The sequence below is a fragment of the Micropterus salmoides genome, unplaced genomic scaffold (assembly GCF_014851395.1).
Source record: "Micropterus salmoides isolate LMB-PRFRI ecotype aquatic unplaced genomic scaffold, ASM1485139v1 Ms_hic_scaffold_22, whole genome shotgun sequence".
Classification (NCBI taxonomy): Eukaryota; Metazoa; Chordata; class Actinopteri; order Centrarchiformes; family Centrarchidae; genus Micropterus; species Micropterus salmoides.
In genome coordinates, this window is record NW_024041373.1 from 23,445,829 (window position 1) to 23,459,695 (window position 13,867).

General features: G+C 39.2%; 1 protein-coding gene across 3 annotated transcripts in view; it reads left to right on the forward strand.

Moving 5' to 3' along the window:
* Positions 1-13,867, forward strand: part of slc8a1b (solute carrier family 8 member 1b) — a 152,163-nt gene that overhangs the window by 114,730 nt on the left and 23,566 nt on the right. For all 3 annotated transcript variants that reach the window (XM_038737614.1, XM_038737612.1, XM_038737613.1), the window contains exons 6-7: positions 7,292-7,437; positions 11,094-11,193. In XM_038737614.1, the coding sequence (XP_038593542.1) occupies positions 7,292-7,437; positions 11,094-11,193 (246 nt within the window). The remainder of the gene's footprint in view (positions 1-7,291; positions 7,438-11,093; positions 11,194-13,867) is intronic.

The following is a 13,867-nucleotide window of genomic DNA, read 5'->3' on the forward strand; positions in this document are numbered from 1 at the left end:
TATGTACTTAGACACAAGAAGCGTAAGCTCTTAATATTTAGAATGGGTGACAATGGATTCAGAGTGGACAGCCGTACTTTTAAATATGAGAAGTAAATGTCATTTAGTGGGTAGTCAATCAATCAATCAATACTAAAATCGCTATTTATAATTAATCAGTCATGGAAAAGATAAATTTTGCCACATTTACAGGTTTTTATTGGTAAACATTGATGCTTTGACACATTGTTTTAGGTTTTGAGGTATCCTTACAATTAATAATTAAAAGCAAAAAATACTGAAGTGGTTGAATTACACATTGTACTACACAGAACCCATATTCTCACAACACTGCTAAACAACACAAGCTGATTTTTCATGTTTTTGTATCCCTATTCCTGTATTAGTTTTTACTAAGACTGTTCTTCCAGTAAATTAACTCTTCTCACAGAGAGCACAGCAGAGAGACTCTGGAATGTAGAATTGATTTTCTCAATCAAATAGGCTTAAGTATCCTGCCCCAGAGACTGCGGCTGAAAACCGACCAAAGGAGGCACGTTCAATCTCTAATGTTGATTAATGTGTGAATTGTGCCTGCGGATATAAATTCCGGAAAACAGCTTTAACATTCAGGGATTGTAAGAGTTAGAGAACGCAGTCAGCTTTTGTTATTGGAACCCTGTAAGGTCCCGTTTTATCTATCAAACCCAAACATAATGTATTTGTGAAGTGCCTCTGAGCCAGAGATAAAAGGCCTCATACTGTTTTCCTTTTATTTTGGTTGTTTTTTTTTCATTATTTCATTTCCCTGTAAGCAACGGAGGTTGACAGGATTAATGTACTGACTAAACAAGCACCAGATCTGACATTTGCTATACTGATATGAGGAGTTAAACATGGTGCAGTTAGAAAGATGGGAAGGGAAATTGTGTAGTTCAATCATCCCTCTTGTAGCTGTTTGAATTTACATGAAATTTACATTTCCATTATCCAGAGTAAACCGGTAGAGGTTTCAGTACCTTTTTCAAAAGGAAAAACTATTAAAAGCCTAATTTGTTTCTTTAAAAAAAGTACCAAGTGTTTGGCCAATCTGTCTGTTAGTATTCTTACGCATTGTTTGATGACAGATACCAAATCAGCTTTGTACAGAAGAGGATTAGGGACACATGTGACACGTTCTCATTTGAATGGTCTGAATTCTGACTTCAGAACTAAAAAAAAGTTCACATGTAGCCGTAATCCTTTTCTGTAGCTATGGGTATTCTAAGCATATGTTTTGGTTTTTAGCTTCACCCACCATTACTTCCACTGGAAACACGGAAAGTAGTTCCTGCTAGTTCAGAGTTAATTTGTATCCTTTTAAAGTATATTTTATCACGCAAATCTGCTTCCCCGCAAATAAGTCATGATAAAAAGTAGCCGTAGAGCTGCTACAAATTCTCATTTGTTCAGGAGAGAATAAAACGTTGGTGATTTACTTTTCCATTAACCTATTTCATCCTCCTTTATTTCTGGCAGAGTTTTACTTCATGTCCTAGAGTGCCTTTCAACAACCTCCAGAGAGCAGGTGTGAACTTGTACCCAGCTTTAGTTTGTTTTTTCAAGCGGAGCTAGATATTTAATATTTGCAGGTTGAGATATCCAGTCATCTAGCAGTGTTGTTGAGGATATGTAGGGTGTATTTGTCTTCTTTAAAGAAAGAAAATGCATCTTTGACTTCCCTCTAAAGGTTCTTTTTTATGGATGTAAAATCTAGATTCACTGGAGGCTTTAGAAGTTTCCGGATGACCCTGTGATATTGCAGGTTTTTGATTTGGTCCAGAGGAGCCTCGGGACAGCGGGAGGCAGAGGAGAGTTCACTGCAGCCTGTGAACCTCCGTCACTCATCTGGGTGGGAGAAAGTGCAGCGTGAGGAAGGAACAGTGCTGAGAGGGAAACCAGCTGAAAACACATGCACCCTGCAGAGGGTGATGACCCCCTGTCCTAATACACACACACCCACACACAGTATCAAACATGCAAGGAAATACATAATATACCCTTATAGAGTAGCACACTTTGACACACGTGACTACACAGATGTGCACATGTGCCTGTGTGAATATACTGGATGTCACAGGTTTTATCTGACGGCAATGTCCTCTCCTCTCCTTATGTCCTTTCTCCACCCTCTGCATGTTTCTGTGTGTGTGTGTGTGTGTGTGTGTGTGTGTGTGTGTGTGTGTGTTATGCATTTATGATATGTACCATAATTATTAACCCTTGCATTAATCAGACTGTGCATGTGCCCAAACAACATTAACTAACGGGTGACATGATACTCTGTTTATTATGCCAGTCAGTATCTGCACGTACAGTGTGTGTGTGTGGTGTGTGTGTGTGTGTGTGTGTGTGTGTGTGTGTGTGTGTGTGTGTGTGTGTGTGTGTGTGTGTGTGTGTGTGTGTGTGTGGTGTGTGTGTGTGCACTCCATATTTAGTTCAATATAATTTCATACATACATTTATGTACTGAACAAACTCAATGAACCCTCTGTCATGATGTTTACAACATAAAATAACATTAGTAATACATTGAAATGAGCTATCATTGAGTAAATCACTAAATAATGTAAATTAATTTGTTTGTATCTTTATTACAGTAATCTGCAGATGTAAGTTATATTTAACAGTTTATTTAATAATTGTAGCAATTTAAGAGTAAGTCTCATATTTGCTGTTATTTAATTTAGTTGCATATAAACATAATTTCTAGGAGACAGGGTTGCTTCCTTCTCCAATGTATCTTTCTCTACCACCTTCTTTCCTCATCCTCATCTCTACCTCCTCTTCCTACTACTCTTTGTCTTCCACCTCTGTTTCTGCTATATTCCTCCTCATCTTCTTCCTCATTTTCATCCTCTGCCCTCCTCTCTTCTCTTACTTCCTCTTCTTCCTACTCCCCTTTATTCTCACATCTCTTCCTCATCTATCACTTCCTCATTACTATCCTTTCTCCTTTGCAATTTTATTCCTTTTCCCTTATTTCTTGTTCCTCCTCCTTCCCCATCGTCCTCCTTTCCCTCCCACCTCTTCTCTTTCTCATTATATGTTCCTTACCCCATCCCCATCTCACACCTGCTTAACCTCTCCTCTTCCAAGTCCCTGTCATTCCACCTTCCCTTCCTCCATCTGTCCTCTCCTCTCTTATCCTGCCCTGTGGACAGACAAGGCTAGTGAAAGTTTTCTCCTCTTCCTCCTCTGATTCTATTATGTCTCATCCTATGGGTCTTTCCAAAATAGTGACAGTCTAACAGCTCCTCCTTCCTCCTCCTCCTCCTCCTCGTCTTGTCCCCTCCTGTACTGTTTAATCCCGTCAAAGGCCGTGTCTTCTCCTGTCTTCTCCCTGTCTTCTTTCTCCTTCCATCTGTTCATCTCCTTGACACAGTGCAGAAGTTTCACCCCTCTGCTCCTCCTCTTGTTGACAGTTTGCAAAGATACCTCCACTCCCCTCTCACTCTTCCCTTCTCTTCCTCTGCCTCCTCTGATGGAACCTGAATCCATCAAACATGACAGGGTGTAAAAACCTCTCCTCTCATCTTCTCTCCATTGGTTGATCTTTCTTTCCTACCTTTTACCCTTCTTCCTCCACCTATGGAGCCTCTCCCTCAGTCCTTAATCCTCTCCCTTCCTCTCCATGTCATCTCCCATCACTTCTGTGGAACTAGGGACTCTATCAAAGCATGACATGGTGTGAAAGCCCACATACACATTACACACACACACACACACACACACACACACGCTACCTCTTGTCAGCACATTTCGACTCATGTTTCATCCAGACACTTAAAACACCTAAACTGAAACAAACTCAATATTTATTCAAAAATGTATCACTACATTTTATTGTGTTCAAGTGCCAAACAAGTAGCATGCTGTAAAAATTCAAAGACAACTCTTAATTTCAAGGCATTAAAACAAAAGGTTCAACAATTTAACTTCACATCCAAAGTTTTGAGTTTGTCGATTGTTGTTTTGTTTTTACATTGTTACAACTTTTCATTTCTATGTTTGTTAAGTTACTCTAAATCTGTACATTCTGAAGCTATCTAATTGTTTAGTCTAATTGTTACAGTGTTTGCTGTAATGTTAAGACACTTGTAGACCAGAATATCTAATATACAGGGAGCGGGAAGAAGGAAGGAGGATTTTATTACAATGAAACTCAAATAAGATTCCAAGCTGTCAGAACTCTTTCCCTCAACAGGAGACTATTGGTTTGTTGGCATAATTTTATTTTTTCCCTATAAACCACTGATAATTTATGTGTCCCTTATTTATGCCAAGAAGAAGTTGGTGTTTTTACAGTGCATCTTATCCCAAATTCAGAAATGAGAAACATAAACAAGGGGGTGAAAGAAACGATCACTAATGGTTTAGTGATTTAAAGTAAATATTTGTACTTATTAGGCCAAGGACCTGGAAAAGGTATTTATTGAGGAGGAATATAGACAAGAAAACTAATCAAAATCACAGTGAAAATACCAAGGCAGCAGTATTAATTTGACAGTTACAGTATGTTGTTGTAAAGTAATATGCTCTTTGTTGGCTCGCTCTGGCAGTTTGCCGAAGCTCATTTGAATTGAAGCTATATCAGGAAAGAGGGAAAGAAGGAATTAGAGCGAAAGGCAGAGAGAGAGAAGGATGAATACAAATTGGAGGTTTTAATACTGAGAGCCAGTGACAAAGGATGGCATGACAGAAGGTAGATCAAAAGGAAAATGAAGATTAGGAAAGAAGGAGAAGGGGTTAGAAACAGTTATGTAATGAAGAGAGAGATATTTTGGGATAGGGTAGAGGTAGATTAGGTCCTTCTCATCTTTTTTGTCTGGCTATTTAAAAATACACTATACACAGTTATTGGAAAAAATGGTCCCAATTTGGAAATAAATTGAATTAACGCTGAATTCCTAGTGTAAAGCAATATTTCTGTGTATGTGCTCTGGCTGTAGAGCACATTGAGTTATATTTAATTGAATTGAGCTGAAAAGGAGCAGAGAGAAGACACCAGAGGGGGAAAAAATCAAAATGATAAATGGTACTGACAGCGGCTTTGACAGGAGGCAGCATTTTACCCTACAACATTTCATTCAATTTACACACACACCGAAGGACTGTAGCTAATAAGGATACTGCCCAGTCATGTTCATCCCACATGAGGCAAAGTGTAGGCTGTTAATTGAGTTCATTAAATCACCATTACATTGTGTGTGTGTGTGTGTGTGTGTGTGTGTGTGTGTGTGTGTGTGTTTGTGTGTGTGTGTAAACCAAATTAATTGTGAATTCTGCTTAACTGAAGGAGAACCATGAAGGACATGTGAGATATAATTCTCAACATGCAGTTTAGGTGAAAATGTTCTCTTTAAAGTGATTTTTCCATGCATTTCCAGTGATGATCCATTTTCCCGAAAAATACGACCATATACCTGTAGATCGTCTGTAGCTTATTGCGACCCATATTTACGTTTATTGTTAGCCGCTGACCTCTAGTGGCCGAAGTTATTATGGTGAGAGCCAAGGAGGAAGTCAGGTGACGTAGAATAAAGATTAAGTCCACGTACCAAGGAGGCCAGGGTGGACAAACACTTTGACCCAGGAGACTGCTGTTTTGTGTGAAACCAAAGTCAATGTTAAGACTTATTTTAACATGCTTATTTGAATCCGAATCATTCATAAACCTAACCTAGTAGTTTTGGTGCCTAAACCTAACCTAAATAATGATGGTTGTTAAGTCTTTGTCTCTTGTGTTGTGTAGCAGGCTGCTGTTTGAATGCTAGAATGATGATGTAGCTATCCATGCATTAAGCATTAGCCAAAAACATGCAGTTAAATTTCAGCTGGACTTCTGTGCCTGGGAGTCTTTAGTTGCTGCTCTTCTTGCCTTGAGCTGTCGTGCTTCATGGACGGGCTGAGAGCCACAATTCCAAACTGTGCTTCTTGCTTATGATGGAGTAAAAGTTTGACAAAAATACTCCTGGCAGAAATTCACATGTTCGTGTGTGTGTCTATGTGAGTGAGCTATAAGCTCCATGCTGCAACTGAGGGGAACAAATGACCAATGAGCTGATGGAGACCCACAATGCACTGCATTATAATGGAAGGCAACAGCATGGATAACCGTTCCCCCATGGAAAATTTGATCATAACCTTTCTCTCTCTTTCCCTTTCTCTGTATTTCTCTCTCTTTTTTCTTCCTCTCTCTTTGATCCCAGTTGTGAGTTCAAACTCTACTGTGAATCCCAATTACTGACACACACCATAAAGAAAAGGGGAAAAGAAGAACAGAGAAAAGTGTGTGTGTGAGAGAGAGAGAGACAGTGAGTGAGATGATCGAGAAAGTATATGTTCATTTAGTAATGCTACTATAACCATTGAACAGTGTAAACCTAATTGTATAAGTTATATCCACAGAAACCTCTAGATATTAATTTAACACAAAGGTAGATGATAGGGTTGTCAACTGCAAATCACTGATTTGAATGGTTTCGCACAGTTTAGTTCAAAGATTCACAGTCTTTCAAACAGTAAGTAATGTACTGTGTATCAAGGCTGAGCTGACAACAGTGCTCTTAAAAAAAACTGATCTTAATTGTGATGGTGTCATAAAGAAAAAGAATCACCCAAGGCCTGGTATCTTAGATGTTTCTGTTTCAGGTTTAGTATATTTAATAGAGAGCTTTGTTTGTTTCAGCACTGTACTCCAGAGCTTTGAAGAATTACAGTGCCGTGATGGATGCTGTCATTACACATTAAAATGTATAAGTCCCATAACGCCAAGTCCATAACAACTGATTACAAATTGACAATTACTGCCCCAGTAGCGCTGCTGCAAGTCTACATCTTTTTATACAAATGTCTCAGGTGTCACTAGTCTGACTTTAACTTAACTTAAAGACATGACTGAGATGATTATTTTGAGTGTCACAGGGAGTTATTGCATCTTTTGTGGGGCATAATTTCTCTTCTATACTTGATAGTTTCACTTTCTACTTTACTTCTGACTAGGAACCTTATAGGCTTTGTTTGCTGGTTTATCTGTCTACTTTTTCACCAATACCTATAACATTGGCAAAATCTGATTGGTTTGTTTTACAGTTAACTTTTTTTACTGTTATTTTTATTTTTTGTTTTAAGGTGTGTACTCAAGACTCCCTGGGAAGCAGTATTGATTCTAAGTGAATTATCCTGGTGAAATAAAACAAAGTAAGTCTGCATGGCCTGCTGCGGTCCTAATTTAACACTGCTATTGGTTGTTGTCTTGTGGTGTTTTCAGAGGAACAACAGATGGAAAAGGAGGAGGAAGAAGAGCCGCTGGCGGGAAAAGATGAAGAGGAACGACGCATTGCTGAGATGGGCCGCCCCATGCTGGGAGACCACGTGAAACTGGAGGTCATCATAGAAGAATCATATGAATTCAAGGTAAGGCAGGGAGTGTGTGTGTGTGTGTGGTCAGATAAATGAAAGTTAAAAGTCCGACTGGAGTTTAATTAATCTAGCAGAGATGACAGGGGCACATGTTTTAATGTGACATTTAATTCATGTCTAAGGACAGGCATGTGTTTTATTAACAAAAAGTAATTTAATTTAATGAATACAACAAATCATTTTAAAGCTTAATAAATGTGGCTGGCAAAACATAGTGCCAGGTTAACTTAAACAAACAAAAGACAACAAAGCAACACACCATGGTGCTGGGGACCAAGAAGAAGCAAGCAGTCAAAAGCCCCGCAACAATCAGGAAGGGGTGGATTTTATGCAATCTGGAGACAGTGGCCAGCTGCCTCTGATCTGCCTGATGGTCTCAGCTCCACTCCACAAGGAAATTCACCCTGCAACCAGACACAGAGACACGCACACTAACACCCTGACAGAGGCCCTGGGCCATCACAACACAGTCACAAACCTGTCCAATACATACAGTAAATGTGTTGTCATTGTGTGTGCATCCTTTCCTTGCTCTCCCTCTCGCAGACTCTTAAGACAAGGGTGTAATTACCACCCATGTTACATTTGTTTATATATATATATATATATATATATATATATATATATGTGTGTGTGTGTACTAATGTATGTCTTCGCTGCTGCTCCACCTACATGCACACTCTAGACAGACACTTAATAACACCCAGTAATAGCTTGCCACTTGACAGGATGCTATACTTTGTCAAGTGGTTTTGTACTTTAAATTGTGTGTGTGTGTGTGTGTGTGTGTGTGTGTGTGTGTGTGTGGGCATGGAACTGGATCCTATAGTTATCTGAAGTACTGCCCATTGGCAGATAGTGGAGTACAACAGTGTGAGAGTGTCTGATATAATGGATTGAAGGAGAAAAAGGAAATGTTGCATTAATAGAAAGTTTATGTGGAAGCTGGAAGTTTTTTCAAATCTAAATGGATTTAATTTAAAAAAATAAAATCACTAAATAAATTAAATGTATTACTAACAAACATTAATTAAAAGTCAAATAGGAAACTTCCAAATGTGTTTCTTATAGTCCTCTCAGTGAAAGAAAGGATGAGTAGTTAAAAAGTCTTTATCAGAATCTCATCATTATCTGATATCTCAGTGATTTGCCAGTAATGGTTTACATGATTGTTAATGATCAACTAATCAACAAAATCAAACAATGTGGTTATTCACTCATTCACTTAGATGGCTGGACCGTTTTTGTCACTCTATTTATTTGGCCCTAAAAGCCAACATACAGACATTAGGAGTAGCTAAACAGCAAAGTACAGACCATGTAGAGTGCCTGTGTGTGTTTGTGTGAGAAATCAGCCTCTGATTTATCTCAGATCTCACCAGGTTCTTTCTGTTTTTTTCCTCCAGAGCCTCACCTTCTCCTCTTGTTTATGTTTACGAAGTGAAGCTGTAAAGGAAAAGAACACAGTATTCAGCGTCTTCACCTCAGTACATGGCACTCAGGATGAATTCATGTCTACCATTTTCTTTCCATTGTCTTTTCATTGACTTTATACCTAATTATGCTGCCTCTAAAATTAACTTTGTGGTCAGTCTGACTGCAACTTCAGTCCTCAAAGCTCATACTCTGGCAACTAGTCGAAAAGAGAAAATTGATTTGAAAGATTTATCATAGTTCACTGACTTATGGGTCAGCATCAGGTCGAAAATTTGTTGCCCTCAGTATTTTATATGAGTCCAGCCGAGTTTAAAGTAATGAAGAAAGAAATAGAAAGAAAGCAAGGGAGGTAAAAATAACAGCATTACACAGAATGAGAAAACTACAAACACCAAGCCGAGTACGGTTAAATAAACACTTCGCACACAATGGGCAGAGTAAAGCTAGTTGTGTGTGTGCATGTGTGTGTCCACAGCAGCAGCGAGGCACTATTTACACCCCTAAGCTCCATTCAACACAATTAGCATCCCAGTTTCTCTCTGAAGTGGAGAGAAATGGAGAGAGCAATCCCCACCGCTGCGCTAATTAGTGTGTGATGTGTGTGTGTGTGTGCATGCATGTTTATGTGTTATCTCTAAGTCATAGTTTCATCCTTTTGAAGAAAAGAACAAAGACATATATAATACTAGGAATGAAGGAGACAATGAAGGAAACAAAGGAAGGAGGGAGGGGCTGTTTTGTATATGTCTTGTATTTTAACTGTGCAGACCTACGTAAAGATTATACAATTCTGCATTAAAATATCTAAAACCGACTACACCTATGTTATATATTCAGTTGAGTTGTGCACACAAAATGTTTCCAACAATGTGAAGGTTCTCAGTCATCCAGGTCATAGTTATCTAACGAAGGTTGAGGTCAAGGGCAACTGGACTTGGTTGAAGATACTAGAAGATGTTTGGTCCCTCATCAAATAGACTTCTTCATTTCTGACTGACTGGTAGGGAAACTAAGCTATTTAACCTCCGTGGGATCGTTAGCTAGGATTGTCGATACCGCTTCTTTGTAAGTGCTCCTGGCTGTGATAGTCGATAGAACCACCTGTGGCCAAGTCTGAATGACTGTCATTGGTATCTTCACCTGAGACCAAGAGGAAATGCTTGTTCAGTTTCCTGGGAAGTGATGAAAGGACCGCATTGTAAGTGGGGGACAAGTGGTAGCGTAGACCCCCTCCTCTGTTCCGCGATGGCTTTTTAATCCGGGTGTAAATGGCTTCCTTGACACCTCTTTCAAACCATCTTCTCTGTCTAAAATGTGCACCTGGTGATCCTCTTGACCTGAGGAGTTAGCCCTTTTGTGTTGAGCCATGCGTTTGTGTAGTGGTTGTTTAGTTTCACCAATGTCCAGTTGCCCCGAAACATCTTCTAGTATCTTCAAGTCCAGTTGCCCTTGACCTCAACATTCGTTGTTTCCAAGAATGTTTCCAACAAGTTCGTCTGTCCCCTCTAGTTCTTATAACTTCCAGGGAAACACGGGATATGTCAGAGTGAGGAAGGAAGTCGGCGAACGTGATTAAACATAACACGAATAAAGATGTAATACATTACCTCGTCCGTGAACATGATGAGGTAATGTAATGCTGATTTTCATCGGCATGGTGGTTTGTTTAACAATGAAGACATCAACCATGGGCCCACGCTACTTCATGATGTCATCAAACTACTTCTTTTGTTATTGTTTTGATGTGAGAGGCTAGCTGCAGAAATTACATACTGTGTGTTTAAGTGGGAAAACAGTATGTGAGGGTTGAGGGTTTAGTATTTTTTTTTTAAATTAACATTATCAAAGGAAGTGTTATACAACCACGAGAGCAGGGTAAAGATAAACATGTGCCCAAATGTCTCTGTTAGGTTGTGTAAGTAGTGCATTTCCTATAACCCCCATATTTTTCTACACCCCTTTACGTAAAGGAATTAACTTGATGCAAACAACCTCTCTAGAAAACATGAAATTGTTTGTTTGCTCTTAATCAACAGTGCCAGTTTCTTGTTTATGCAGTAAAGCCATAAACAGACTACTAACACCGAACAAATGGCAAATGGCTAATTCTCGCAAATTAATGATTTATAATGAAATGATATGGCATCTTGAACACTCAGCGAACAGGCTGCTGTCTCCCATCTAACCATTAGTATTCCTCTGTCGTTTGGCAGAACACAGTGGACAAGCTGATAAAGAAGACCAACCTGGCTCTGCTGGTAGGAACCAACAGCTGGAGGGACCAGTTCATAGAAGCCATTACCGTGAGCGCAGGTAAGGCCAGTGGAGAGATGTGTGTTTGTGTGACTGTGTGTGTCTGTGTGCTGACTGTGTATCTTTTTATCAATTTAACAGTTAAGGCGTTAAACTTTGAATTTTAATGGAGTCCTCTGAGGGGATTTGAAGAAGCAGATGTGCGAGAGTGTGAGCGTGTGTGGCATATAAATTCTTTTTAGTATGTAACAGCTGCAGCTTTATGCTCTGTTGAGCTCTATGTGGTCCTCTGCTCTGTTGTGTTCTAACGATCAATATAAACAAAAATACCAGAAATCTCATCTTGTATGTGGGTGCATGTGTGGTTTGCTACTTTAATGACGCCCATTGCATCAAATGATGGCTGACTGTTGTAAAATGAAGTGGGGTGATCTCATGGCATCAAGTGTGTGTGCGTATGTGTGTGTTCATGATTTTTAATGGTTACTGGAAAGTGGACTGATGGTTTGGAGAGACAAACACTGACCAGATGGGAAGATTATGTTGAGAGCAATTGTGAGAGCGATTGTGCGTGTTTCAGCCACCACAACGACACAACAACAGGGATATGTGTGTGTGTGTGTGTGAGAGTGTGTATGATAGAGAACAGTATAGAAAGAGGGGAATATCTTGCCACTGTCAAGATCTGTTATAAGCTGTTGTTAATGTCTCATGGAAGGGAAGAAAGAGGATACTCATGAACAGCAAAACATAAGGAAACCTTGTGTGAGAGACGCATTATCAAGAGATTGACGAGAGAGAGAGAGAGAGCAAGGGGGGGGGGGGGTACATGCACAGTTTGGATAAAAGAGAATGCATGCATGAAGACAAATATCCATCCATCCATCCATCGTCAACCGCTTATCCTGCATGAAGACAAATATAATGTATGGAAACGAAATAATTCTTGCAACAAGTAAGCTGGTTATAGAGAGAGATAGAGAAACAGAGAACAGAAAAAAGAGGCATGTTTCACTGCAGAATCCTCACAGTTCATTAGTTAGTAGTGGCAACTTGCCCCCTGGAGGCAGAATAACATTACTGCAGCTCATCAAGGGAGAAAGAGAGGAAACAGAGAAAGCACTACTTGGAATAGCAGGTTTTCACTGCCCTGCTGTTTCTGCTGCAAAATTCACCTCAGTCCAACAGTGATGAGCTATATTTTTATCAATCTCTGTCCTTTTGGATTCACTGTTGATTCTGTGGTTGGCACTTCTTTTCTGTTCATTCCATAATCCAAAACATCACTTCCTTTGTCAAATATGAAGCTTTTTTGACCTCTGTAACTGCATACCTTGGTTTGACTTAATACATTTTGGGGAAATACTCAAATTCATTTTCTTGCCAAGAGTTACTAAGATTAATACCACTCTCATATCTGTACAGTAATAAAGCTGCAGCCTGCAACCTGTTAGTTTAGCTTAGTGTAAAGACTGGAAACAATGGGAAACAACTAGCCTGGCTCTGTCTGGAAGTAACAATATCTGCCTAGAGTTGTAGTACCTGTGCTTTGTTTTGAAGGTTATGTAACCAGTGTTCCTACGGTGGCAAGTTTACATACATTAAACAACTGTAACTGACAACACCATCAAATGTTAGAATTTATGAAAAGTTCCATCATGCTGAGAATATTATGCGCCAATCAGCCAAACGTCTTGCTAAAAATTGTAGCTCACTTATTTCCCACTGTTCAGACTGACTAAGTACATTATTATTATATTATATTATTATATTATAAGTATTATATTATATTGCATATACCTGTAGAATAATTAATAGAAAGGATAAAATTGTTTTATGTTTATTTTATATGAAAATAGTGCAGATGTTAATGCATGGTAGGACAATCACCCAATTTGCTGCTGCGGCTGTCTTTAAAACTGTATTTCTATCATTTTCTTGCAGTGTTGTCTATAGCCTGCTCGATCACTTTAGTGCCTTCAAATAACTTCATCCTGTGTGTGTGGGTGTGTGCGTGTGTTTGTTTGTGCTTTAGTTAGCCAGCCTGTCAGCTAGGCTTTGTTGGTGAGCTGTTGCCATTAATGAAAAGGCTTCACTCTTATCTGGGATTAGCTTGTCTAGGCTGACAGAGTTGTGTGTGTGTGTGTGTGTGTGTGTGTGTTAAAAAAAGAGCAGGAAAAAGGCTGTGAATGCAATTTCCATTAAAGAACAGGTTTTTACTGTTATACACTCACACACACACACTAATACAGCTTCATTAGATTATATCACACAACAAATTAATATTCCAGGGTTTCACCATGATATGCCTGTAAACTGTTAACGGCTCGACTGTAGCACTCACACACTCAACAAACATAAGTCGACAAGCCAAATCAGATCCAAACTGGAGGTTCATTGGTTTTTCAGGGCCTTTAAACTTCAAGTTGACTGGATTGGGTGAGTTCAAAGTGTTTGAGACCTGATTGGATGCTTACAGATCAAACTGGCAGCTGATTGGGTAGACAGACATCCAGCTGTGGAACGTCTGATAGGATGGAAACACATTGCTAGCACATTTATCTGCTCTCTTTGTTTATTGAGAATGGGAAGGAGAGCATGGAAGGATGAGAAAGAGAACAGAAGATAAAAAAGGTGTGTGCCGATACATTTTCTTATGTACTATGAAAATGAGTATATAGTACACAGTGTGTAGTATGCATATGCAGTACATTATTGGGACTCAACAACAAAG